Source organism: Helianthus annuus, chromosome 15, assembly GCF_002127325.2.
Source record: "Helianthus annuus cultivar XRQ/B chromosome 15, HanXRQr2.0-SUNRISE, whole genome shotgun sequence".
NCBI classification, from domain to species: domain Eukaryota; kingdom Viridiplantae; phylum Streptophyta; class Magnoliopsida; order Asterales; family Asteraceae; genus Helianthus; species Helianthus annuus.
The window spans coordinates 61,118,962-61,145,560 of record NC_035447.2 but is presented as its reverse complement, the minus strand read 5'-3'; the positions used below and the strand labels follow the sequence as shown (position 1 = coordinate 61,145,560).

At 38.2% G+C, this 26,599-nt stretch overlaps 2 protein-coding genes across 16 annotated transcripts; one reads left to right on the top strand and one right to left on the bottom strand.

The window, feature by feature from the left end:
- The first annotated feature begins 8,750 nt into the window (after nucleotides 1-8,750).
- On the top strand, nucleotides 8,751-11,248 carry LOC110910985 (phosphoribosylformylglycinamidine cyclo-ligase, chloroplastic/mitochondrial-like). Of its 3 annotated transcripts, XR_004882178.1 has the most exons (6): nucleotides 8,770-9,006; nucleotides 9,645-9,735; nucleotides 9,812-9,971; nucleotides 10,147-10,242; nucleotides 10,385-10,747; nucleotides 10,988-11,242. XR_004882178.1 is itself a non-coding variant. In XM_022155554.2 (5 exons), the coding sequence occupies exons 2-5, from the start codon at nucleotides 9,725-9,727 to the stop codon at nucleotides 11,051-11,053; spliced, it is 333 nt and encodes a 110-aa protein (XP_022011246.1). In that variant the 5' UTR covers nucleotides 8,751-9,006; nucleotides 9,645-9,724; the 3' UTR covers nucleotides 11,054-11,248. The 3 variants fall into 3 exon arrangements, 2 of the variants coding, with proteins under 2 accessions (XP_022011246.1, XP_035840517.1); XM_022155554.2 differs by lacking the exon at nucleotides 10,385-10,747 and having other exon boundaries at nucleotides 8,751-9,006; nucleotides 10,988-11,248; XM_035984624.1 differs by lacking the exon at nucleotides 10,988-11,242 and having other exon boundaries at nucleotides 10,385-10,933.
- Nucleotides 11,249-17,684: 6,436 nt separating this feature from the next.
- LOC110910987 lies at nucleotides 17,685-22,130 on the bottom strand. 13 transcript variants are annotated; one of them, XR_004882172.1, is made up of 7 exons: nucleotides 21,881-22,127; nucleotides 21,366-21,665; nucleotides 20,390-21,281; nucleotides 20,255-20,301; nucleotides 20,041-20,125; nucleotides 18,628-18,734; nucleotides 17,685-18,164 (listed from the first exon to the last, which is right to left on the bottom strand). XR_004882172.1 is itself a non-coding variant. In XM_035984623.1 (7 exons), the coding sequence occupies exons 3-7, from the start codon at nucleotides 20,781-20,783 to the stop codon at nucleotides 18,081-18,083; spliced, it is 492 nt and encodes a 163-aa protein (XP_035840516.1). In that variant the 5' UTR covers nucleotides 20,784-21,281; nucleotides 21,366-21,665; nucleotides 21,881-22,129; the 3' UTR covers nucleotides 17,685-18,080. The 13 variants fall into 13 exon arrangements, 1 of the variants encoding a protein (XP_035840516.1); XM_035984623.1 differs by lacking the exon at nucleotides 20,041-20,125 and having other exon boundaries at nucleotides 20,390-20,638; nucleotides 20,779-21,281; nucleotides 21,881-22,129; XR_004882168.1 differs by having other exon boundaries at nucleotides 18,628-20,125; nucleotides 21,881-22,130.
- Nucleotides 22,131-26,599: the final 4,469 nt, after the last annotated feature.

Sequence of the window (26,599 nt, the reverse complement as noted above, 5' to 3'; positions counted from 1 at the left end):
ATTATTATGGTGATGTAATGGAGATGTGTCAGCGGAAAACGGTTCGCGGCTATTCGTGCTTCGCGTGTCGATCTCTGGGATGCACAACGGAGGAATATCGCGACGTCGGACTTGAGCCGAACCTAACCGAGTCGAACCGAACCAAGTCAAACCAAACCAAGTCGCGTCCACATAAAGTGTATCAACAACTAGCATGTCCAAATTCATTAAAAAATGTCTATTAACATATAAACATGTACAACATAAATAGTCATACTAGCTAGTAGGCAGCCGACATGCTTATCAAACTAAGGCATAATTTGCATCTATTTGCACCGGTAGATCCAGGAATTTACGTGAGTGAGGTCAAAATTGTTCAGTGAAAATGGGTTGGGTCAACAAGATTATTAGTATATTTAGCTTTAAGTTATTAGAGAAAAAATAAATAAGGGTATATTACACTTATCGTTCTTTATGCTTTTACCGGATTGCAATAGATAACCTTTAACTTCAATAATTACAGTCACAGTCTTTTTTTTTGTTAAAAACATTACACCTTAGGTCCTTTAACACTAATCCAATTAAAATTTCCAGTTAAGTCTCACATGTGCCTTGCACATGAGGACATCATTGTCTTTTTACCATTCTAATACAATAAAGATTAAAAAAAATTAATAGATAAAATCCCCTTCACAGTTCTCTCTCTCTAACACCCCCCATCACTCTCTCTACCCCTCCTCTCTATCTCTCTCTCTCTCACTCTCAACCAAACCCTCACCACTGTCCCCATCTTGAAAGCTTCTTTCTCTCTCAAGGCCACACTTCCCTCCACCCTCCACCTCTGAGAAACCCCACCACAACCAAACCTCCTGTCTCTATCCCCACCACCGTCGCAGATGGGCCCATCACCGAAACCCTAGTTTCGCCCATGTTTCCTCTTCAAAACATTCAAAAAAAAGGGAAATGCACGGTACCCCTGACCGCGGAGGAAATACCCCCTCCCAAGACGCTACCCGACAAAGCAAGCCTGGCGGTGAAATGCCCAGCCGAGTTGACAACGGATCCGCATGGAGGTCGAACCCGCGTCCCCACGATTTGTATGGGTGTCGGTGGCCACTGGGCTGACACCCAGTGGTTCTCTTCAAAACATTCAAAACTTCATATGGATCTCTTCAAAACATTCAAAACTTCATATGGGTCTCTTCCATTTGCAATCACAGAGGCCGAGGAAGAAGTTGCCCCTTCAGTCTTCGAACCCCCATCCCCTTTCTTCTTTAGTAAAAATAAAAATCAAAATTTCTTTCAATCCCTAAAAGCAGATATCTTTTTCTCCAGAAACCCTTTTGATATATGAAAAAGAATGTTCAAGATTGATTGTAGAAGAGGTGTAGAGCGAGCTTTGTAATGATTTGCGTTGGAGTTGATGATAATCAAACCCTACAATGGCGAAACTGAAGAGCGGTGAATGGGGAAAAGGCCAAAATCTTAAATTGGATGTATATGTATGAGAATGTGAAGTGAAATTGGTAGTTGTGAAATTGGGATTTCACCTTTGATTAAAAAAAGTGAAGTTCAGATATGGACTGAACTAGAAGTTCATCTTGTTCTCATGTCGTGATATCCAAAATCTGATGTCACCGGACTGAAGTCACCGGATCTTGTTCTCGTGTCTGATGTCAGAACCAAAAAAAATCAAACAGATGTGATGCGCAGGTAAAACAGAGACTACCAACAGGGGTTGATATATTTTGATGAAAATGATTAACCGGAGATAATAATTTTTGAACAATCTTTAAGGATTGAACAATCATATATAAGACGCAAATCAAGACGGTTAGGATTAATTTCTAAGAGGGATGTTGAGAGATAGAACAGGGGAGAGAGAGATAAATGGAGAGAAAAGGGTTTTATAGATTTTTATAAAAGTTTTTTAGTTTTGAAATGACCATTTTGCCCTCACATGAGGTGCACATGTCCTCGGTTAACTGAAATTTTTAACCAAGTTAGCGTCAAAGGACGTAGGGTGTAACAGGTTTTACAAAAAAAAGGACTGTGACTGTAATTCTTGAAGGTAAAGGTTATCTATTGCAATTCCGTACAAACATAAAGGACGAAAACTGTAATTTACCCAATAAATAATTAATGTCAATATAGTATTTATTTTAAGAGTAAACTACAATTCTACCCACTGAGGTTAGATGCGATTGGCACCCTTACCCCCTACCACGAATTTTTTGATGTTTACCCCCCCCCCAACGAATGCGAAACGCTGCAATATTAACCCCCGGTGTTAAAAACTTAATAGTTCTGTTAATTGGGATGTTTACTATATTACCCTTTCTTATTACCCTCTATGCTTTGTTGTAAGAAAACGTATTACCTCCCGGTGTTAAATGACTATATTATCCTTTCTTATTACCCCCTATGCTTTGTTGTAAGAAAATGTATTACCCCCCGGTGTTAAATATTTCTTTGCTTCCTTACCCCGTGTAGAAAATGAATCCATTCCCGCCTAAATTGTTTAACCAGGCAAAGTCAAAGCCTACAGAAAACGAATCCGTTGGATTATTTTATGTGGGGAATCCCCTAATTTCAAGATTGTTGTGAAATTAGGGACATCATTGAATCACAAGTTATTTTATTTTTTGTGAGGAATCCCAACATCTTAAGATAATTTTGTAAGCCTAAAACATTGAGAATTACTACAATGTTTTCCACTAATGTGGATCAATTATTCAATTAAAGAAACTATTAAACATTATAAAGTTAACAACTTTTTTAAAACAAAGTGCAGGAATCAAGATCTTAAGATGGAATTGTATCAAGAATTATGAGGTAGGGCATGTGGACCAGAAACTGCAGTTTGCAGAAGCATTTCTAAGTTCATTGAATATTTGTGACCTAATTAACTTATTAATTAATTAAATGCCCCCGGGATATATTGATTCGGAAACCTCATCTAATTCTTTTTGCAAGTCAACATCAGATACACTGTTCAAAGATCAAAATGTAGCAACAATGTAGGATTCACTTATCATTTATCCAGGGCCGCCCTAAGAATTCGTGTACCCTGTTCGAACTCGAAAAAACGTAACGAAATAAATAATTTAATCTAGTTTTTCATAAAACCGTGAACCGTTGACAAAAATATAGCATTCAATAAACAATGCAATTAAAATCATTTGGGTATTGAGCTCACTAACCTAATCCCAGTGGGCTAATTAATCTAAACCATATGATTTTTTTTTGTAAGTGGACCTATGTTATACTGGTATTTGTTTGGCTATACCCTAATAATTTTTTTTACATATATAATATCGGAATTTTTAAAAAATTACGTGCCCTACAAAATCACGGGCCCTGGCCGGTGGTCCTCCCCGCCCACCTCCAGGGCCGGCCCTGCATTTATCAATTCAAGATTCACATTCTACAGTAAACTCACCCCAAAATGTATGCAATTATCTGTTTCTTGCCTTAGCGTTGATTTTGAGAGCAGGATGACGAGAAGGCTCTTCTGAGTAATTATTTAGTGCTCTGAGTCCTGGCATTTTCTTTCAGTGGATTCTGTCTGTGTGTGATGATCAGGATATGGCAATGAAGGATGCACAAATAAAAACAAACAAACAAACTCAGTAAAGTATCTCACGAGTTACCGACTGGTGGTGGTGATTGTGAAACCACCCACAAGGAGAGAAGAATTGAGATTGGGTTGAGATGAGTGGCTGTCATGTGGTTGGTTTTCAACAAGTGCTGTCACGTTAGAATTGAGATAGGGTTCGTCCGGTGGTGTGTTCGCCTGAGATGTCGCCGGAGAGAAGAAAGGGGATTGGGGGAATACTTGGGGGGTAAGGTCGAAAGTTATAATATAGGGTGTTGTGTTGAGGAAGCAATCAAACACAAGTGGAAAAGACTATATTACCCTTTGACCGTTAACAAGTGAAGTTGACTTTAAACATATTTTAACACCGGGGGGTAATATTGCAGCGTTTTGCATTCGTTGGGGGGTTAGACAACAAAAATTTCGTAATAGGGGTTAACGGTGCCAATCGCATCTAACCTCAGGGGTAAATTACAGTTTACTCTTATTTTAATCAAGCTCTACTATTTATGAAGGAAAATCCATGACATTGTATATGTTTATTATTTACATTACAGTTAAACTGATTAGTATAATTATAAATGGAGGTAAAATGTAAGAAATACTTATTGTGAAGTAAAACTCAAATTCCATTTTTTAGAGAAACTTTATTAGATTTTTATTCACTAGAGTAAAATTTGTCTAGGATAGTGTGTGAAAATTTATGAATAAATTGAGAGTTAACTATCATTTCCTATGGGTTTATTAAAGAACTAAAAGGGGTACAACATAAATTTTTTAGAGGCTGATAATAAAATTGAATCAATTCATATATATAAATGTGGGCTATATGTGACTATGTGAGTGAGAGCTTTTTCCCTACTAAGGTTGAATGGTATGGAATGAAGTTTTTAGAGGCTCCATTGTGCCACTGAGGCTCCACCTCATGAATAGAGCCCTCTCTTAAACTTAGATTGGGTATGGGTAAAGCCTCCTTTTATTCAATAACGCCCTCACCCTCACACAGACACCCCCCATTATTGCTAGCTAGTTCATTCACAAACCAACAATAGCGCCTGATGGCGCCCCTGTTGTGGTCATGGGGGAACTATTGTTCTTTTTCAGCTGAGGTGGCATGGGCATCGCATCACATACCGCGTAGCTTAAGCATAATATAGATCTACCCCTATCCCTATTAGTGACGGGCCTTTTCCCTACTAGCATAATACACACTACTAGAAAATTGGGCAATTGCCACCAATAATTTGCCACCGAAAAAAACGGTTACAAAATTAGCTACCTTTTTTCAACCGAAATTGTATTCATAGCAAATACATCTGAAAAATCCGAAAAAATAATAAAAATAATAAAAATTAAGAAAACCGTAGTAAAATCTATATGCTATATATAAGCATTTCCCATGTCTAGAAATGTAATTTCACCTAACTTTTTTAAGATGGCATATGAAAAGCCAGTTAAAATTCCTATTTTTTTTTCCCATTTTTTTCCCATTATTGCCCCTCCCCTCTAACACACCGGCCTCCCCGTGAAAACCCTACAACATGTCTTCACTCTTTAATTGCAGATGAAGCATCTGGACTTCCAGCAGTTTCCATCGCCCCTCTGCTCTATAATAACTATACAGGCTATAGAGAAAAATAGAGAGTTGGAGAGACAGAGAGATGGAGCCACAGACGGAGAACAGGAGAATATAAGGGATCAATTCGGTGGTTCCGACGACCGTTCTACGGCGGCATAGCCACCACCACTACGACATCAGAAGCCGATTCTGTTGTTTTTTCCATTCTCGGTTCCCTTTGCTCGGTGCTCCGATTTCAGGTCAGTAGGGTTCCACCATTTGGTTTCGATTAAGGTTATTGTTGATCGTTGTTTCCGAATTAATATTGCTTATATTTATGATAATTGATCTGAAATTGTTTTACAATTAGGGTTAGGGCTCTTAACTTCTACTCTTTTAGTATGAATTCTTTTTTCTGGCTAATTTCAAATCTGGCCGGATTAATTTGAAGGCAACATGTATGATTTTAGATTTTGGTTTTGGTTTTGGTTTGGAAATCGATTGCCACCATTGTTCATCTGATTATTATTATTTTTTTTCGGGAGAGAGCTTGGATTGCGGCAGCATCAGGTATCCATATGTCGAGAAAGTGAAACCTGTTACAGACCTGCAGGTTTGATTTTGCTATAATTTTGATTATCATGTGCATATTTTACCTAAGCTGATTTCAGTATTAAATACTTTCTTTTTCTCTTGATTTGATTGTGAGATGAATGATTTGGTTACTATTGTTATACGAGAAGTCTCTATCGGCATTTTGTTCACAGGCTGATGTTGGTGGTTGGGTCGGTTGGGAGTTGCACTTAAAATAAGTTGTAATAATCATGTAATGTGTATGATTTTTGTTATCAACCCTTTTATATCTTGTAGAAACCACTAAGTGGAGCAGAATCTGTTCAAACTTTTTCAGGATAGTTTTAATTTCCACCATGGACTTATCTTTTACATCACTTACAGAACTTGCAGTTTATTTTCTTAAATTGGCATATGTTCTGGGTCTGTTAGTGATTAAAATGGGTTCCCTGTGTTTTAATAGGTAAGAAACTTTGTCAATGTGATGCTATAGTTCGACTTTGTAACGCGAAACGAGAACTGTTATCTCGACTTACTCTGTCATCTCTATCGTAAGTCCGTAACCTAGCATTTTGGTGAAAACTATCAGCTAAGTCTACGTTTTTGGGGAAAATGCAGGCTAAGCCTGCACTTTAATTGTTGGAACGTTGTCAATGCGATGCTATAGTAAAGGTGAAAAACTACATCTTTACAACAAAAAAGGGATATACTGTGGCTATTTCTTTTGACCCTATTGACCCATAAATTTTAGCAATTTTTTGGTTTACCAATTGACCTGTCAAGATAACCTGAGTCTACACATTTTAAGTTAAAGAGCTGCTCTTACCACCTATAGACTCATAATTTATCTTTTTATTGGGTTCAGGAAGAAATCTTGATTGCAATAAAAGCCTCTCATGGAACTACTGTACAAGTTCCAGATTCAGATGAGGTAAATTTGAAAAGAGACTTAACTCGCAACTATCTCAGTGGTACCATCCCTCCAGCATGGGGTTCCATGGGGAAGATTTTAAACATGTACTTTTTTCTTTATGTATAATCTTTAATCGTCGGATTCAGTATCCAAAAGCTTGTTTTTTTTTGCTTATTTTTGTACTATTTGCAGTCCCAACTTTGTAAGTTTTCTTTAAACGTACTTTAAATATAACTTCAGTGACTTGTTTTTGTTGTTTACGGTGTCACTTCTGTTGTTAATTAGATCTGTAGAGGACAATTTGATGTCTGCAACGATTCCTGAGGAGCTTGGGAATCTTGCAAGCATCGAGAGATTGTAAGCCTTCTTGAATTTTCTTTTTATTGTTGTTTGGTGTCCTTTGCCCTCTATATCTCGTTATCCTATCAACTTATATACGTTTGTTTCATTTTTAATTATAGGTTTCTGAACTCTAACTCTTTTAGTGGGACGTTGCTTGCATCGTTTGCGAATCTGAATACCATCAAGGAATTGTGAGATCAACCACCTCATTAAATACGAGTATATTGGTAGACATAACTGACTGTTTTATTTATTTATTATTATTTTTTTGCAGTCGGATTGGTGGTAACAATTTCTCTGGGAAGATCCCCGATTACATTGGGCTATGGCAAAGTCTCAAGAGCTTGTGAGGCATTTTGCTGCTGTTCGATTTTTAAATTATCGCTAATATTGGAGGGGCCAATATCTTGGAGAATTACTCTTTTGGCGAACTTGTCAGACTTGTCAGTAATTCCTCATACATCATGTATTTAATTTCTTGAAATTGTGATCGTTTGTGTTGACTGAATCAAGATATGCAGGAGAATTAGTGACTTGGGAGGAACAGCCGCGCTTTGTCCACCTTTTGTTAACACGACGTCTTTTAAGACCTTGTGAGTAGTTGAACTTCTTCTTCTGATGAACCAATCATTTAAAACGCCACATTGCTAAAGGCGGTTGTGCGCCGCAACCTGTTGACCTCTAAGACGGCCCCGGTTAATGGTGCAGCCAAAGGGCGTTATAAAAGCTCGGTTGTTTCTTACTATGTGTTTGGCCTTGGTGTGTGTCGTCAAGAGAATGCTTGAATGATCATACCACATCATTACCTGCTTCACATGGTTGAACACACGGGGTTCATGACTTTTGTGCATAACTTACAGCCGAGTTTCAACCCGGTCAACTTTAATACGGTTCAAGGTGACTGTGTAGCAACTTATATTAAAGAAAAATAGACCGTTCACATGGTGATTAAAGTTTATTAAGTAACCTAACCAAAAGATGTTCAGCTTACAGTTCCCTCTTTGTTCCACATAGATGAATGACGCTTGTAGCATGTTTCATTGTTTCAATTTTTAGTGGTGGAAGCCTATAGTGAGAGTCTGAAATGAGGTGGGGCAACATTGTTGAATCGCTTGTAATTATCCAGGCGTGATCTGATGAAGTGTGATTTAGCTTACTCATAATATTTACAATATTATGTGTAATTTAACATAGCCAAGTGTAATATGAAGGGTATAAGATGAGTTTAAGTGTAATGTAATTAAGTTACTCATATAAATGAATGTATATTGTTTAAGATTATCTGTAATTTGAAATCATGAGTACATTTCTGGTTAAAGGTTGTTCTTGATTTGGATTACTCTTGTATGTGCCGGAGGAGAGAGATATACACACACAACTTAAATACGAACTTTTTTAATTGTTTTAAGGTTTGAACTATGTTTTCACCCCGTATTGTTAACCCCATCGCAACGCGCGGGTTCCCCTACTATCTATTTTGAATGGTAAGAAGCTCCCCTTGGAAACCTATCGCCAGCCTTTCCTTATGGTTTTTTGTCGTTTTAAGGTTTGAATTATATTCTTGCCCCTTATTATCGACTCCGCCGCAACGCGCGGGTTCCCCACTAGTGGTGTCAAATATGCAAACATAAAAGGTTTATGAAAGTTGCCACCATTTTTCAACGACCATTTAGTTTGCCACCGTCACATGAGCGCAATATAAAGTAAAAATTTAAGCGAAAATATCAAATTTTTTACCCGCTCTCCCAAAATTTAAGCAAGATATCAATTTTTTTTTTAATAGAGCGGGATATCAATTATAGGGTTCTGACTTTGCTCCCCAAAATCTCTAGAAGCATCATCTCTGCTCCACCATCACTAATCGAATCATCCTCCACTCAACCATCACTAATTGAATCATCCTCCGATCCAAAACCCTAATCGATCCAAAACCCTAATTGCTCCCAAAAGTGGCGACCGTTGGACTTTAGCAATGAGCTAATGATTTCTTAGGGTTCAGTTTGTTGTGAACTATGACCAACATCTTGTTATTCTTAATCGAAGGTATGTATTTTGCCTTTGGTCAAATTTTAAGATTCTATTTTCATTGTTGATGAAGTATTTATGAGCTTTTTTCGTGTTTATTGTTGATTTGTTTGCCTTTCAATTGATTTCTGGCTTTGATTTGACGTTGTTGGTAACCTCCACATTCATTACTTTATTTATTAATTAACAAGTTTTGAGCTATTTCGATCATTCTGAAATTTTGGTGTCATATTCCTCAATAACGATATCTAATAGGACTGTAGGAGTAAGGTAGACTCCATTCCATAATATGGGAGGTTATTTGTACACCACCAAAAAGGATTTATCACCACTAACACTTTCCGATTTTATATTTTTATCCCCTCACTTTTAGTCTTTTGAAACTTGAAAGGTTAAAAGTGGTATTATGAGAGTTAAAAAAATGTATATGAAATTGCCCAAAAAAAAAAAAAAAAAACACACACATGGGTCAATGTCTACCTGCTTGACATGCTCCTGTTTTGGCCATTTTTATGACTTTAGTTGTTTGACCCATTAAATATTAGACTTAACTCAAAGCAACATATTCTAAGTAAATGGGTCGAAATTGCCACCTTCACTTATTTCATTTCATTCTTATATATGTTGTCAATATATTGTTTTATGATTTTCGCTAGAAGTGGACTTTCATTGGAGGACAAACTCCCTGGTGAATCAGTTACATTAGGCGAAGCATTAATGGCGCCAACTGTAATTTATGTTAAACAGGTTATTATCACTTATGTTTTCCCTTTTTTTGGTTAATATTCATTCTTTTCCTAATTTATCAACCACGTTAATGTAGGGTGCTTAGCATTATCAGCAAGGGAGGCCTCAAAGGAATCACCCACATAACAGGTGCTGGTTTAACAAATAATGTCCCTCATGTTTTCCCTCAAGGCCTCAGGGCCCACATGTACAACAACTCTTGGTCCGTTCTTCCTGTTTTCAAGTGGATCCAAAAGGTGTAGTTATGCTTACAGCATGTAGAGGTGGGAAGATAGGCGTTGTGGGGCGGGACGGGAAGGTTGGATAATGGTTTAAAATGGGTTCGGGTCGGGTTGAGATGACCAGACACTTTTTTGACTAAAACATTCAGATTTTTAACAATTTATATTTTAACTGTTGTTCTTTTTCCAGGATGGAAACATTGAAGATGCTGAAATGAAGCGTACATTTAATATGGGAATCGGGATGGTTTTGGTTGCTGGCGAAAAGGCTGCCCAAAGGAAAGAGGTGTTTATAAGTTTATTATGATAAGTTCTTGAATTTTAAACTGAATGTGAATGACTCTTCGTATTAGCATATATTGCTACAGAGGTATTTTGACTTTAAGTCAAGGATATCATATATTGATACAAAGGTATTTTGACTGTAGGTCAAGGATGTAAATCACTTTATGAGCCTTCCAATCTGTTTAATGGGTCATTTTTAGGTCCCTTATTTCATCTTGCCCGATTACCTCATTAGAGAAAAAATAAAAAATAAAAAGAAAACAGATACGGCCCAATCTGACCCATTAATAAGGAATGGTTAACATGTAGCGGTATACACATGAAGTGGTGATTCCGGTCAAGTTCATAGCAAAGAGGACTTAAAGACGGATACACATGAAGTGGGGCACAGAGGTGGCACTAGGGCTGGTCTTTTCCGAACCCCGATATCAAGGGGAGTGCAGAGTGCAACCTCTTTTAACGACTGACCTAAACCCGCTGTGGCAGTCCGTAATTTGATGGAACAGGTCATACACATATGGCCCGATGTGTTTATTTGTTATCTTGACTTGTTAATCATTATTTATATGTTTTAACTTTAATTTCTGATATTCCTGTTACATTTAACATAACGAATCATGCTTTTTAGCTTCTAGCACTTGAATTGTAGCTCACAATTTGATATTGTTTTCTTTGCAATCAACTTGACCCGTTATTAGTTTTCGTGAATTCTGACTTCTTGATTCAATTCATTGGATGTTTTGTAGATTAAAAAGTTGAACTTAGTTATAAGGAGCTCATTAAGGAAAAGGATGAAGAAAAAGAAAGGTTAAATGGGATTATCGTGGGGTTGTTGGCTGGAAAAGAAAAAGATAAGGTGGAGAAAGATACTATGCTCGATAGGATGTCACAAATTGAAGCTAGGCTACAAACACTTGGTTTTAAATGTTTCGATGTTTATCATATTAGGATAATTTTAGTTATCTAATGTTTTAGCAGGTATTTCTATTAGAATGTTTTATATGCTTTTGATACAGAGATGTTTTATATAATTTTGAGTTTTCATATATTAGACTTTAATATAATTTTGTAATTTTATTGATATGTAATTTTTATGAAAAAAGCAGGGAAAATAGAAAATTAATCTGAATCAAAAACCAATATTCAAGCAATCACAAAATGGTAGCAAATAATGGTAGCAAATAATTCAACAAGTTCGTTAAATGCTACCGATTTTCAATGAAAATGGTGGTTAAATGGTGGCAAATGGTTGGTGGCTAAATGGTGACAATATCAAACAGTGGTAATAAAGTGGCAAAAAAACCGTCATTTACAACTCACCATCCAATCTGGTCTTCCTACTCAGATACGAGATGCTCAGGTTGAAGCATTAAAAGCAGAGAACGTCAGGGCGGAGTCCCTACGGGGGTCAAGGAAACGATTAGAGCAAAAGGAAGACGACGCTTACTATGTAACGGGGCGTATTTGGGTCCCACTTTATGGAAACCTACGCGAGCTAGTGATGGATGAAGCATATAAGTCTCGTTACTCAGTACATCCTGGTTCGGATAAGATGTACCACGACATAAAGACTACATAGTGGTGGCCTAGTATGAAAGCGCACATAGCAACTTACGTCAACAAATGTTTGACTTGTGCGAGAGTCAAGACCGAATATCAGAAACCATCAGGTTACTCCAACAACCAAAGATACCACAATGGAAATGGCAGCAAATTTCCATGGATTTTGTTACTGGCCTGCCTAGGTCTCAACGCGGAAATGACACTATTTGGGTGATAGTGGATCGGTTGACTACGTCCGCACACTTTTTGGCCATCAAAGAAATAGACAAGTTTTCTACTCTAGCAGACGTTTACTTAAAAAAAGTAGTTTTGAGGCACGGGGTGCCAACCTCTATTATTTCCGATCGTGATGCACGTTTTACTTCTGAACTGTGGCAAGCAATGCACAAGTCCTTTAGCTCACGTTTAGACATGAGCACCGCTTATCATCCACAGACGGATGAGCAGTCTGAACGCACCATCCAAACCCTTGAAGACATGCTTAGGGCATGTGTGATTGATTTTGGCAACGGCTGGGAAAAACATCTACCGTTAGTGGAATTTTCATATAATAACAGCTACCACACCAGCATCCAAGCCGCTCCGTTTGAGGCATTGGACGGACGTAAATGCCGATCACCTCTTTGTTGGGCAGAGGTGGGTGACAGCCAGATCACGGGTCCAGAACTTGTAGTAGACATAACGGAAAGAGTTACTCAGATACGGCAACGAATGGCGGCAGCTCGTGACCGTCAGAAAAGCTACGCTGATAAGCGCAGGAAACCACTCGAGTTCCAGGTTAGGGATCGAGTGCTACTCAAAGTCTCCCTTTGGAAAGGTGTAGTTCGTTTTGGCAAACGAGGCAAACTCAATCCGCGTTATGTCGGACCTTTCAAAATCATAGAGAAAATAGGCAAAGTGGCCTATAAACTAAACCTACCAGCAGAACTCAGTGCAGTTCACAATGTTTTCCATGTGTCAAATCTGAAGAAGTGTCTGTCCGATGAAACCCTCGTAGTTCCTTTGAAGGAGCTCACTATCGATGATCAGTTGCGATTCGTCGAGGAACCAGTTGAGATCACAGACCGAGACGTTAAAGTTCTCAAGCACACTAGAATACCTCTTGTTCGAGTTCGTTGGAACTCCCGTCGTGGCCCAGAGTTTACCTGGGAACAAGAAGACCAAATGAAACACAAGTATCCCCGGTTGTTCGAGAAAAATACAACCACTACTGAGCTGAAGCTACTGCGGAATTTCGGGACGAAATTCCAAACCAACGGGGGGAGGATGTGACACCCCAGGAAAAACCAGGAAACTATACAACTTAACTAGCTTCCTCAGTGAGTATGTGCTAAATTTCGGGACGAAATTTCTTTCAACTTGGGGATAATGTGACAACCCATATTCCAAAACCTTTCTTTGTGTTTCGATGTAACCTGTATGAACATTACGTGACTAGTTGACGTGTTTGATTTCAATGGAATATTATGCTTTGTTATGCTATGTGTTACATGAATGTGTTGTGAGTATGTATGTATAATAAATTTGGTCACACAACGACTCCTAATCGCACAAGCCTTTGGGCCGCACACCTTGTCCCTCATCACACACCTCTCTCGGCCCACTCTACTTGACTCGAGACCATGAGGGCAGTCCAATGAAGGGTTCGACCCACTCCTCTCATGCGCTTAATACACAAGGGGTTGTGTTTAATCCTCATAATTTGCAAACACCTAACACACACAAAACCCTAGACTCTCTCTCTTCTCCTCCTCTTCACTCGACGGCAACATCTTCACCATCGAAGTCATTCGGATCGCGGCCGCCCACTCCCTCGAAACTCTCCCATCTCGGTTTGGTTAATCACATCACACACTCCTGGTTCGTGTCTTATCCTTGTTTTGTTGTATGTTTTGTGATGTTGATTTTGTTATAAGATTGATTAGGGTTTCATGCTTGTGAAAATATTGATAAAAGTTATGCTCCTAAATTAGTCATATATGTTTGATTTCGAGGTACATATGATGAAACTGTTTGTGGATTGATTGGAAGCGTGCATTATCAAAACTGTTAGGAGAAACCATATGTTTGATCGAGGTCGTGTAGGACCGATTGCATGATTTAGATTTAGAGCCTAATAGATGTAATCGGCTGTTATGATTCAATAAAGTTTGCATGATGGTTAGGGTTGAATGTTGGTATTAGAATTCACTAATCTGATGATCCGGTTGAATGCTTGATTATTATTCTTGATTAGATTTCAATTAGGGTGGTTTGAATATGCATGATTGCTGAATTAATTGTTATTTGATCTGATTTGAAACTGCCAAACATGTTAGCAATTGTTACGGAAAAATTGAGCTGCAAATAAGGAAGTTGTTACATCTTCCGGTCTCGACACGGGTTGCGAGTCGAGAACCCACAGTCTCGACTCGAGACCACACATCACCAGCACACAAACAACAAGACTCGAGACCACGGTTGCGGGTCTTGTTGCGACTCGAGACCTGACTCGAGACCACATGGTCTCGAGTGATAAATGCATAACCCGAGACCTTTAGTTGCGACTCGAGAACACCAAGACTACAACCCGAGACCACACTGTCTCTACTCGAGATCTCTAGTCTCGACTCGAGACCATTTAATCACACATTCTATTTGGATTCGCATACTGTTACAAGCCCAACTATTTGGGCCGCACATTTGGGTTGTGTATATTTGTGTGTATGTTATTGTTGAACTCGTATGTACTGATGTTAACTGCCATGATTACACGTGTATGCCATGATCATTGTTGTATGCAACTTGTTAGTATACGTGTAGAGCATATACGTGCGTTGCTTGAATCTAGACCTGACTTGTATGGTAACCATGTTACGACGTGGTTGACCCATAGCAGCTCGATTGACCTTTTGTTTATCTGCCGAGCAAAACAAGGTGAGTTCAAACTCTTTATAAGGCATGGGATTCCTGGTGGTTTGGGAATGGGTTAAGAAACTAAAACGGAATTCTACATATTCTCCTTGGGTAGGATATGTACGTCCATCCTCCTTGGGTAGGATGCCACTATAAATCCTGTGTATTCTCCTTGGGTAGAACTACGTACGTTCGTCCTCCTTGGGTAGCAAAACAACCTTACAACTTACTAGACAAAACTCTATCATGAAGTCCCTCACTTTATATCAACTTAATCGCCGAGGCCGATGGCGAGCGGGTCATTAGTTAATAGCGGTATTAGGTTTAACAAACCTCACACCGTGTCGTTCGAACGGGCGTGTACTAATGGACTATGGCAAACTGTCAGTGATGATAGACACTGATGTAGGGCACAACTTATATTTCGTTGGTAGTCGATGTGGTACGGTCTAGTGGTTCACATGGGAAGCCCCCACTGATTATGGTTATGGTTTGGGAAACAAAGGTAATGGTTAACTTGTGGTTTACGAAACACATATGAGTTCAAAACAAACTGGTAAACTAATTAACCAACTGTGAACTCGCTCAACTTTGTTGTTGACTTGTTGTTACATGCCTTGCAGGTCGTTAGGTTGTTACATGGAGCTTGCACGGGAGGCGTGGTCGTTGTGGGAACGTGGACTGTTAAGTTCCATGTTAAACATTTACACTTTATTATACTTTTGAACTTATATCTTGGTTTTAAACCTTATGCTTCCGCTTATAACTTAAACTACGTTTTGTTTAGACACCAATTATATTGTGTTGAGTTTTATATTTAATTGCATGCTATGCTCAATATGATTGGTGGCTTGATCCTGGTCAGTCACGCCTCCAAGCAGTGATACTCCGCGAGTGGATTTTGGGGGTGTGACACAAATAACCGCCATGATCGGACGACCTAGATTAACGTAGGTGTTGCTATCACCATAAAATTAACAAACAAAAAAGACATATACATATTACATGTCAATGATAACCCTGTACATAAAGTATTTCATTATACGTTAATGTAATGCATCTCGTTTGTCCTTACGTTTATCTCAGCAATCTCACCGTATTCTTTAACTATAATGAACTTGTTATATCGATTGATATAGTGCACAGATAACCTAATCATCAATGGCATAGACACACCGAGCAGAAAAGAAATCACTTTTGACCAGGTTTCATTTTGCAGTTTCCACGATTCAACATCCACGCCAAACATTCTGATACTAACCAACTATGGAATTCATCTCGTGTTGTGTTATTTACAACGAAATTTGTTTTTACAAATGCTTTGGTTTTTTATATAATATTATGTTAGGAAATTTGGACTTTGTAGTCAACTCCTAGCCTATATTTACCTAAATACCCATGTAAATAATAACCGCTCAAGTTAACTACCTTCTGGAAAAGTGGGAGTTAGTGGAAAATGAAAATATAAATTAAAAAATTCGGGTATATGATCGGGTATATAGTTCGGGTAAACGGGTATAGCGTTTCGGGTAATCGGGTCGGGTATCTCCTAATCCCATACCCGACCCATACCCGCGAAAATTTCTAAAACTAATCTCATTCCCGGCCCAATACCCATCGGATATCGGGTATACCCATCCCATTAAGCGCTGACATCAAAGAAAGTCATTCCTTGCACACATAATATTCCACAAATACATAATGTCTCTTAAAAAAACAATGTTTATACAAAAACACAATGCTAACGTAGAGCACAATGTTATATATAAAACACAAAAAAACTACGAAAAATGTCATATAAAAACACAATGACAATAACACAATGTTATACAAAAAGCAAATGCATTTGTAAAAACACAATTCCTTGTAAAAAAACACAATACCCTGTAATTACTGTATATATTTATTTACCTGAATACACCATGTACTTAATAACCACTCCCAGGTCAAATCTCTAAATCCCGCCTTATTCTAAATTCAAAAGTATGAGTGTTCCTTAAGAGCATTCACATCCAGCCCCCTATAATTATACATACATTCCACTAAAAAACAACTCCTATATCAATATATTTCCACTAAAAACAAATACTTTTTCTCTCTCATTTTCAATTAAATAATATTTTTATACCTTTATCATTACATTTTTCTCTCTCCTTCACTCACAACCACTTTCAATATATATTAAAAAATTATAGTGGGTGAACAGTGTCCCCCCAAATATACAGATGAACAGTAACATTTTCTCTCTCCTCCACTCACAACCACTTTTTATACTCTTTATACTTTAAAAACCCCACTCACAGATTTTGATTCCCAGGATGTGAATGCTCTAATACTTTCCACAACTTTGCACTTACTATTTATGTTTCCTTTTGCTTTGGATATAACTTCTAATTTCTAAATATTTGCGTTTTTCTATCCCCTTATTGGGGTGGATATTGGACAATGATGGTGACAAACCCATCGAGGGGGGTTCGATCCATAGCCGCGCCCCGTTTTTCATCTGGTTGTGCGGTTTTAGGGGGAACGCCGTAACCAAGTCTGACCAACCTAACGCGGGCCCAGTTAAGACAACGTACTCTGGGCAAATCTTGGCTAGGGCCGTCATTTAGACGGTGTGACATTGGGTCACTCAAAAAGAAAGTCAAAAAAAAAATATTTGTGTTTTTCTCTTTACATTTTTTAAATATCTTGTTTTATACCATTTAATATCCTTGTTGTTTCCATATAAATTTTATTCAAAAATAGTTGGTCACAGTTTAAACAAACAAAAACAATAGTAAAAAACAACTTTAAAACAAAAGGTGTAATCCAAATCGAATGCTTCAATACATCATGTAAAATGATATACAAAGTACTAACAATTGATGTATTGCAAATTGATTTAACCAACTATTTCGGTGAAATCTATTTATGTTCTGGCTTATTCTTACTTTGATCAACCCCTTTATACCATACCACAGAAAGTGCAAATCTAATCTTATGTTAAAAAGAAATTGCAACTACATTATTATAACATCAAACGCAACTATATATAAACGTCAACCTTCAACATGATATCCTTGTATATGTACACATCAACCAACCGCAGACCGGAAACTTACAAAGACTTCAATTTCACTAATGCAGGTGCATGCTGATCACACGACGGACCTACAATCTCCAGCACGGGCGCCTCCCTCTCCAAGTACCGAATCACCTGCCTCATATTCGGCCTGCTCGACGGCTCATCATTTGAACACATTAACCCAACCTTCAAAACCATCGTAACTTCAGCCCAGGGCCGGTCCTGAGTGATGCGGGCCCAAGCGTGGAAGAGCGGGCCATTCTGTATTTGGAGGCCCAAGATCGGGTCACAAAAGGGGCTTCACTGAAATGGCTCTAACTTGGGCTACGGGGGTCCGTTTGGGGCGTGTGACCAGTCAAAACGAACGGGAGAACGAGCTCTATCTTGCTGCAAACGGCCTACGGCGGTTTGGGTCATCGTCCGGGCCGAGAAAACGCTTATTTCTATTAGTTTTTCCCATTTTTATGTTTTTTCAAGTATTTTGGGCATTTTGTTTTTGGGCTTGTGTTTGGCCCGTTGTCTTTTTTAGGCCCGTTTCGAATTTCTGTCATTATTTATATGTCCCTTTAGTCAATGAAACAATCAGACTTGAATTTTGAGAAAACTTATTTTTCACTTCAAATTCCGTGGCCTTTGGGTTGCAATTTGGGGGTTGGGGAAGAGACACACGGGTATTCGTAGAATCAACGTGTTGATCTTCGCTTATCGTATCACTCACTACATCACTGAGGATTTAAGTGTCTCGGCCGAGCCGAAAAAAAAGGCCCTTAGACCCTAAGGAATTATATAAACTACTTTTTTAAACGACGATTAACATTATAGCAATAAACATAACAAAAATATAGTATTAGAATACCATACCGTAATAGTTAAACCATGATTCGTGAAGCTCTCCTGGCATTCTTGATAGCTCTCCTCACCATCCTTTAAATTCATTGGATTTCCACAGCCCATGCTGCAACATTTTTCTAAAAGAACTTGAATTAAAAGCCAATATTTTTCCAAACAAAACATTAACGGTTGAACTGTACAAAACTTAAAATCATATTATAATGCAACCCTTGGATCGAAAGCCAAATTATTGCACTTTTGATCAATTTTTTCGAATAGTTAAATGGATCGTTCCTTTAATAATCAAAGAATAAAAAATCCCCAAGCAAGTTGCTTTAGGGGACTTACAAACATACAGCAAAATTATAGCAAACTCTATTCCAATACCCAACAGTTCAATCCTCACATAATTAAGTTGTGCAGGCACAGTTCACCACCTACTTCAAATCAACCCCAATCATTCTTGATCAGTGTTTTAACCAGTCAAAAGATATCTTCTTTACCTCCTGCATGATTTTGAAAACAAATGGGGCTGCACCATTAAAGACTTTAGCATTTCGTGCTTTCCAAAGTACCCAACAGGTGAGAAGAAACACTGCGTGAACCGATCGTTTTCCGTTGGGTGGGAACTTCCAGGCCATGTATGAAATGCAGCAGTACAATGTTTAACCACAAAAAAAAAAAAAAAAAAAAAAAAAAAACGTGACTTGAACCTGTGACCTTATAAGTTCTTTAACTATACTTAAAGACAAACCCCGACAGAACATTCATTTACTTCGTTATAAGAGTTCACTTCAAAATATTTATGGGCTCACTCAATACTTGGTTATATAAAAAAATTAAAAAAATTTTGGCCCCCGGGGAAATTGGGCCTTGGCCGGGGGTGCGGGTCGCCCACCCCTAGGGCCGGCCCTGCTTCAGCCTCATTAAACTCACCCTTCAACCGCGAATCCACCACATCAAGTAAACACCCTCCTCGCCACTTATCCCAAACCCAATCAACCAAAATGAGCTCCTCCGGAAACGCCTTGAGCTCAGCAGATCTCCGTTCACACACCACTTCCAACAAAAGAGCCCTGAATGCATACACATCCGAACCCGTGGTAGGCTTATCCATTCGGGTTAGCTCAGGAGCCAAGTAACCCAATGTGCCCACCACTTTAGTGGTTACCGGGTTCGACCGATGCTCATACAACTTAGCCAACCCGAAATCGCCTAACTTACCATTTAAATCCGAATCCAACAACACATTTCCTGCTTTAATATCTCTATGCACCACAGTTTTTTCCCACCCTTCAGGCAAATAAAGTAACCCATTTGCCACATCTTTTATAACCTTAAACCTTTGTTCCCAACTCAAAACCAATTTAGGCTTATTACCACTATATATACACTTATCCAAACTTCCATTAGCCATAAACTCATAAACCAACAACAACTCACCTTTATTCCTAAACCAACCCAACAACTGCACCAAATTCCGATGCCGAAGCCGCCCAATCGTCGACACCTCCGACAAAAACTCATTCTGCCCTTGTAACAAATTAACTGATTTTATTAGTGCAAATTACTTCATCAAATCATCACATTAGCAAACAAATCACATGGTGCAATTGCCATATATGTGGCTGCCTGAAACCTAAAAGGAGAGACGAACCAGAGGTGTGTAAAGGAGAGGATGCGATGGTGATAGGTTTTATAACTCTGCAAGATATATCACCATATAGAATTAGAATCTGATCATATGTAACAATAATATTTGGCGTATCTTTACAGTCAAAAGGCTACATACAAATATAAACCACAAATAATGCGTATACGCCTACTTGCCGTAGATACGAAACAGCTATCAGCAGCACCATCATCTCTTGGCTCAAATCTGTCCAAAGTTTCATAAAAGACATCATCCACAGGTCCCAGAAGGTCAACACCAGGCTTTAATTTGATCTCAGGGTCGTCAGTCTCTGCTTTCGTTGTCACCAATGCAATAAACTTGTCTTCTGGAGCCACATTGTGTGAATACAAACAACAAAATAGATACCTGAAGAAACACATCATCGAAAAACTCGTTAGACATTCATCCAGTCATCGGTTACTTTACACTTACCTCCACATCAGAAAAGTCAACTTGGTCAAATGTTACTTTAAACATACATGTCTGATTTACGTTTAGCTACTCACCACATTCCAGAAGCAGTTATTTTTGTAAAAAAAATGGCAGTTATAACCCCATTCCCAACAACCCTACAACTGTTAACTAACTACCCTTGTAACCGCCCAACTAACTAACAACCTCTGTTGCTAACCCCTGTTAACTAACAACCTCTGTTGCTGATCCACTGTTAGCTAACCACCTCTGCTGCTAATCCACTGTTATTAACAACCTCTGTTGTTCATCCACTGTTGATGGATCCACTGATTCCTAACAACATCTCCATCCACTGCCATCTAAACCACTGATCATTTACCCATATCACTCACCTTCCCGGAATTCCCAAACCCGCTAACCGCAGCATTCCACCAGGAACAATTCGACTCGACAAACCTCCTTCCGAAACCCCTCTTCGCCCTCCGAATCCCCACACAAAAATCACCATGTCTCTTCCTTTGTTGTGACTTGTGGCTTAACAAATTCTTCAATTATCTGCTTCAGTTTTGTGTCACGAATCAGCATATCTGCATATCTAGTGTAAGATGTGAACTAAAATCGTTAAGAAAGCAATTGCAATCGTTATGTTTTGTTTGACTTTTGGAGTGGTCAAACATACCTCTTTCATTTCCTCAAGACTAATAGCGCCATTTTTATCGACGACAATTGCATAATACTGATCTTTGAGATTCGATAGTTCCTCTTCATCGGGTGTGCTAGCCAAAGCCTGTGCGGTAATATGAGTCTTGGATAATATTATTTGTGATTACTTTAATAATACGAGTGAAATACTTATCCGTAGAGCAAACAGTTACACAGCAACTGTCTTTAACAAATTAAGAGGGGAGATTGAATGATTCTGGATTTGAGAAGAGGTTTTTTGTTCAAGGTGATCGAACAAATATGACATATCCGAACTCTGCTACATCAAATGTGAAAATTAGGTCAAATTAGATCAAATCACAACAATATTTGATAGATTAGAACAGACTACTTGAATTGCCGACTTGGTGCTGTGAAGAGAAGTAATATTCAACCATACACAATTGGAGCAGGGGTGGTGGGATTTAATACCATGTAGATATATAGAAGAAAAGAAACAATCGATTGATGAGATGATTAGATCAAACTTACAGTGATGTTGGAGATTTGAGAGAGGAAATCAATTAATCAACTCCTCCACTCCTTCCCCATTTGTTCGTTTAGTTTTTTTTTTTTTTTTTTTCTCATATATAAACTAGAAACAATAGCTAGCATCTAGGAATCATGAACTGAAAGTTACAAATATGTGTGTATATATACAAACAATGGTGAGATGGTTACTGTTTGGTTGGGTAATTCACAATAAAGAAGATGACAGTTAGGGCATGTTTGGGTAAGCTTATTCAAAAATCTTATTGACTTATTGGCTTCATGCATTCATTTTACAAGTTATCACATGGCATCATCATGAAATTATTATGGTGATGTAATGGAGATGTGTCAGCGGAAAACGGTTCGCGGCTATTCGTGCTTCGCGTGTCGATCTCTGGGATGCACAACGGAGGAATATCGCGACGTCGGACTTGAGCCGAACCTAACCGAGTCGAACCGAACCAAGTCAAACCAAACCAAGTCGCGTCCACATAAAGTGTATCAACAACTAGCATGTCCAAATTCATTAAAAAATGTCTATTAACATATAAACATGTACAACATAAATAGTCATACTAGCTAGTAGGCAGCCGACATGCTTATCAAACTAAGGCATAATTTGCATCTATTTGCACCGGTAGATCCAGGAATTTACGTGAGTGAGGTCAAAATTGTTCAGTGAAAATGGGTTGGGTCAACAAGATTATTAGTATATTTAGCTTTAAGTTATTAGAGAAAAAATAAATAAGGGTATATTACACTTATCGTTCTTTATGCTTTTACCGGATTGCAATAGATAACCTTTAACTTCAATAATTACAGTCACAGTCTTTTTTTTTGTTAAAAACATTACACCTTAGGTCCTTTAACACTAATCCAATTAAAATTTCCAGTTAAGTCTCACATGTGCCTTGCACATGAGGACATCATTGTCTTTTTACCATTCTAATACAATAAAGATTAAAAAAAATTAATAGATAAAATCCCCTTCACAGTTCTCTCTCTCTAACACCCCCCATCACTCTCTCTACCCCTCCTCTCTATCTCTCTCTCTCTCACTCTCAACCAAACCCTCACCACTGTCCCCATCTTGAAAGCTTCTTTCTCTCTCAAGGCCACACTTCCCTCCACCCTCCACCTCTGAGAAACCCCACCACAACCAAACCTCCTGTCTCTATCCCCACCACCGTCGCAGATGGGCCCATCACCGAAACCCTAGTTTCGCCCATGTTTCCTCTTCAAAACATTCAAAAAAAAGGGAAATGCACGGTACCCCTGACCGCGGAGGAAATACCCCCTCCCAAGACGCTACCCGACAAAGCAAGCCTGGCGGTGAAATGCCCAGCCGAGTTGACAACGGATCCGCATGGAGGTCGAACCCGCGTCCCCACGATTTGTATGGGTGTCGGTGGCCACTGGGCTGACACCCAGTGGTTCTCTTCAAAACATTCAAAACTTCATATGGATCTCTTCAAAACATTCAAAACTTCATATGGGTCTCTTCCATTTGCAATCACAGAGGCCGAGGAAGAAGTTGCCCCTTCAGTCTTCGAACCCCCATCCCCTTTCTTCTTTAGTAAAAATAAAAATCAAAATTTCTTTCAATCCCTAAAAGCAGATATCTTTTTCTCCAGAAACCCTTTTGATATATGAAAAAGAATGTTCAAGATTGATTGTAGAAGAGGTGTAGAGCGAGCTTTGTAATGATTTGCGTTGGAGTTGATGATAATCAAACCCTACAATGGCGAAACTGAAGAGCGGTGAATGGGGAAAAGGCCAAAATCTTAAATTGGATGTATATGTATGAGAATGTGAAGTGAAATTGGTAGTTGTGAAATTGGGATTTCACCTTTGATTAAAAAAAGTGAAGTTCAGATATGGACTGAACTAGAAGTTCATCTTGTTCTCATGTCGTGATATCCAAAATCTGATGTCACCGGACTGAAGTCACCGGATCTTGTTCTCGTGTCTGATGTCAGAACCAAAAAAAATCAAACAGATGTGATGCGCAGGTAAAACAGAGACTACCAACAGGGGTTGATATATTTTGATGAAAATGATTAACCGGAGATAATAATTTTTGAACAATCTTTAAGGATTGAACAATCATATATAAGACGCAAATCAAGACGGTTAGGATTAATTTCTAAGAGGGATGTTGAGAGATAGAACAGGGGAGAGAGAGATAAATGGAGAGAAAAGGGTTTTATAGATTTTTATAAAAGTTTTTTAGTTTTGAAATGACCATTTTGCCCTCACATGAGGTGCACATGTCCTCGGTTAACTGAAATTTTTAACCAAGTTAGCGTCAAAGGACGTAGGGTGTAACAGGTTTTACAAAAAAAAGGACTGTGACTGTAATTCTTGAAGGTAAAGGTTATCTATTGCAATTCCGTACAAACATAAAGGACGAAAACTGTAATTTACCCAATAAATAATTAATGTCAATATAGTATTTATTTTAAGAGTAAACTACAATTCTACCCACTGAGGTTAGATGCGATTGGCACCCTTACCCCCTACCACGAATTTTTTGATGTTTACCCCCCCCCCCCCCCCAACGAATGCGAAACGCTGCAATATTAACCCCCGGTGTTAAAAACTTAATAGTTCTGTTAATTGGGATGTTTACTATATTACCCTTTCTTATTACCCTCTATGCTTTGTTGTAAGAAAACGTATTACCTCCCGGTGTTAAATGACTATATTATCCTTTCTTATTACCCCCTATGCTTTGTTGTAAGAAAATGTATTACCCCCCGGTGTTAAATATTTCTTTGCTTCCTTACCCCGTGTAGAAAATGAATCCATTCCCGCCTAAATTGTTTAACCAGGCAAAGTCAAAGCCTACAGAAAACGAATCCGTTGGATTATTTTATGTGGGGAATCCCCTAATTTCAAGATTGTTGTGAAATTAGGGACATCATTGAATCACAAGTTATTTTATTTTTTGTGAGGAATCCCAACATCTTAAGATAATTTTGTAAGCCTAAAACATTGAGAATTACTACAATGTTTTCCACTAATGTGGATCAATTATTCAATTAAAGAAACTATTAAACATTATAAAGTTAACAACTTTTTTAAAACAAAGTGCAGGAATCAAGATCTTAAGATGGAATTGTATCAAGAATTATGAGGTAGGGCATGTGGACCAGAAACTGCAGTTTGCAGAAGCATTTCTAAGTTCATTGAATATTTGTGACCTAATTAACTTATTAATTAATTAAATGCCCCCGGGATATATTGATTCGGAAACCTCATCTAATTCTTTTTGCAAGTCAACATCAGATACACTGTTCAAAGATCAAAATGTAGCAACAATGTAGGATTCACTTATCATTTATCCAGGGCCGCCCTAAGAATTCGTGTACCCTGTTCGAACTCGAAAAAACGTAACGAAATAAATAATTTAATCTAGTTTTTCATAAAACCGTGAACCGTTGACAAAAATATAGCATTCAATAAACAATGCAATTAAAATCATTTGGGTATTGAGCTCACTAACCTAATCCCAGTGGGCTAATTAATCTAAACCATATGATTTTTTTTGTAAGTGGACCTATGTTATACTGGTATTTGTTTGGCTATACCCTAATAATTTTTTTTACATATATAATATCGGAATTTTTAAAAAATTACGTGCCCTACAAAATCACGGGCCCTGGCCGGTGGTCCTCCCCGCCCACCTCCAGGGCCGGCCCTGCATTTATCAATTCAAGATTCACATTCTACAGTAAACTCACCCCAAAATGTATGCAATTATCTGTTTCTTGCCTTAGCGTTGATTTTGAGAGCAGGATGACGAGAAGGCTCTTCTGAGTAATTATTTAGTGCTCTGAGTCCTGGCATTTTCTTTCAGTGGATTCTGTCTGTGTGTGATGATCAGGATATGGCAATGAAGGATGCACAAATAAAAACAAACAAACAAACTCAGTAAAGTATCTCACGAGTTACCGACTGGTGGTGGTGATTGTGAAACCACCCACAAGGAGAGAAGAATTGAGATTGGGTTGAGATGAGTGGCTGTCATGTGGTTGGTTTTCAACAAGTGCTGTCACGTTAGAATTGAGATAGGGTTCGTCCGGTGGTGTGTTCGCCTGAGATGTCGCCGGAGAGAAGAAAGGGGATTGGGGGAATACTTGGGGGGTAAGGTCGAAAGTTATAATATAGGGTGTTGTGTTGAGGAAGCAATCAAACACAAGTGGAAAAGACTATATTACCCTTTGACCGTTAACAAGTGAAGTTGACTTTAAACATATTTTAACACCGGGGGGTAATATTGCAGCGTTTTGCATTCGTTGGGGGGTTAGACAACAAAAATTTCGTAATAGGGGTTAACGGTGCCAATCGCATCTAACCTCAGGGGTAAATTACAGTTTACTCTTATTTTAATCAAGCTCTACTATTTATGAAGGAAAATCCATGACATTGTATATGTTTATTATTTACATTACAGTTAAACTGATTAGTATAATTATAAATGGAGGTAAAATGTAAGAAATACTTATTGTGAAGTAAAACTCAAATTCCATTTTTTAGAGAAACTTTATTAGATTTTTATTCACTAGAGTAAAATTTGTCTAGGATAGTGTGTGAAAATTTATGAATAAATTGAGAGTTAACTATCATTTCCTATGGGTTTATTAAAGAACTAAAAGGGGTACAACATAAATTTTTTAGAGGCTGATAATAAAATTGAATCAATTCATATATATA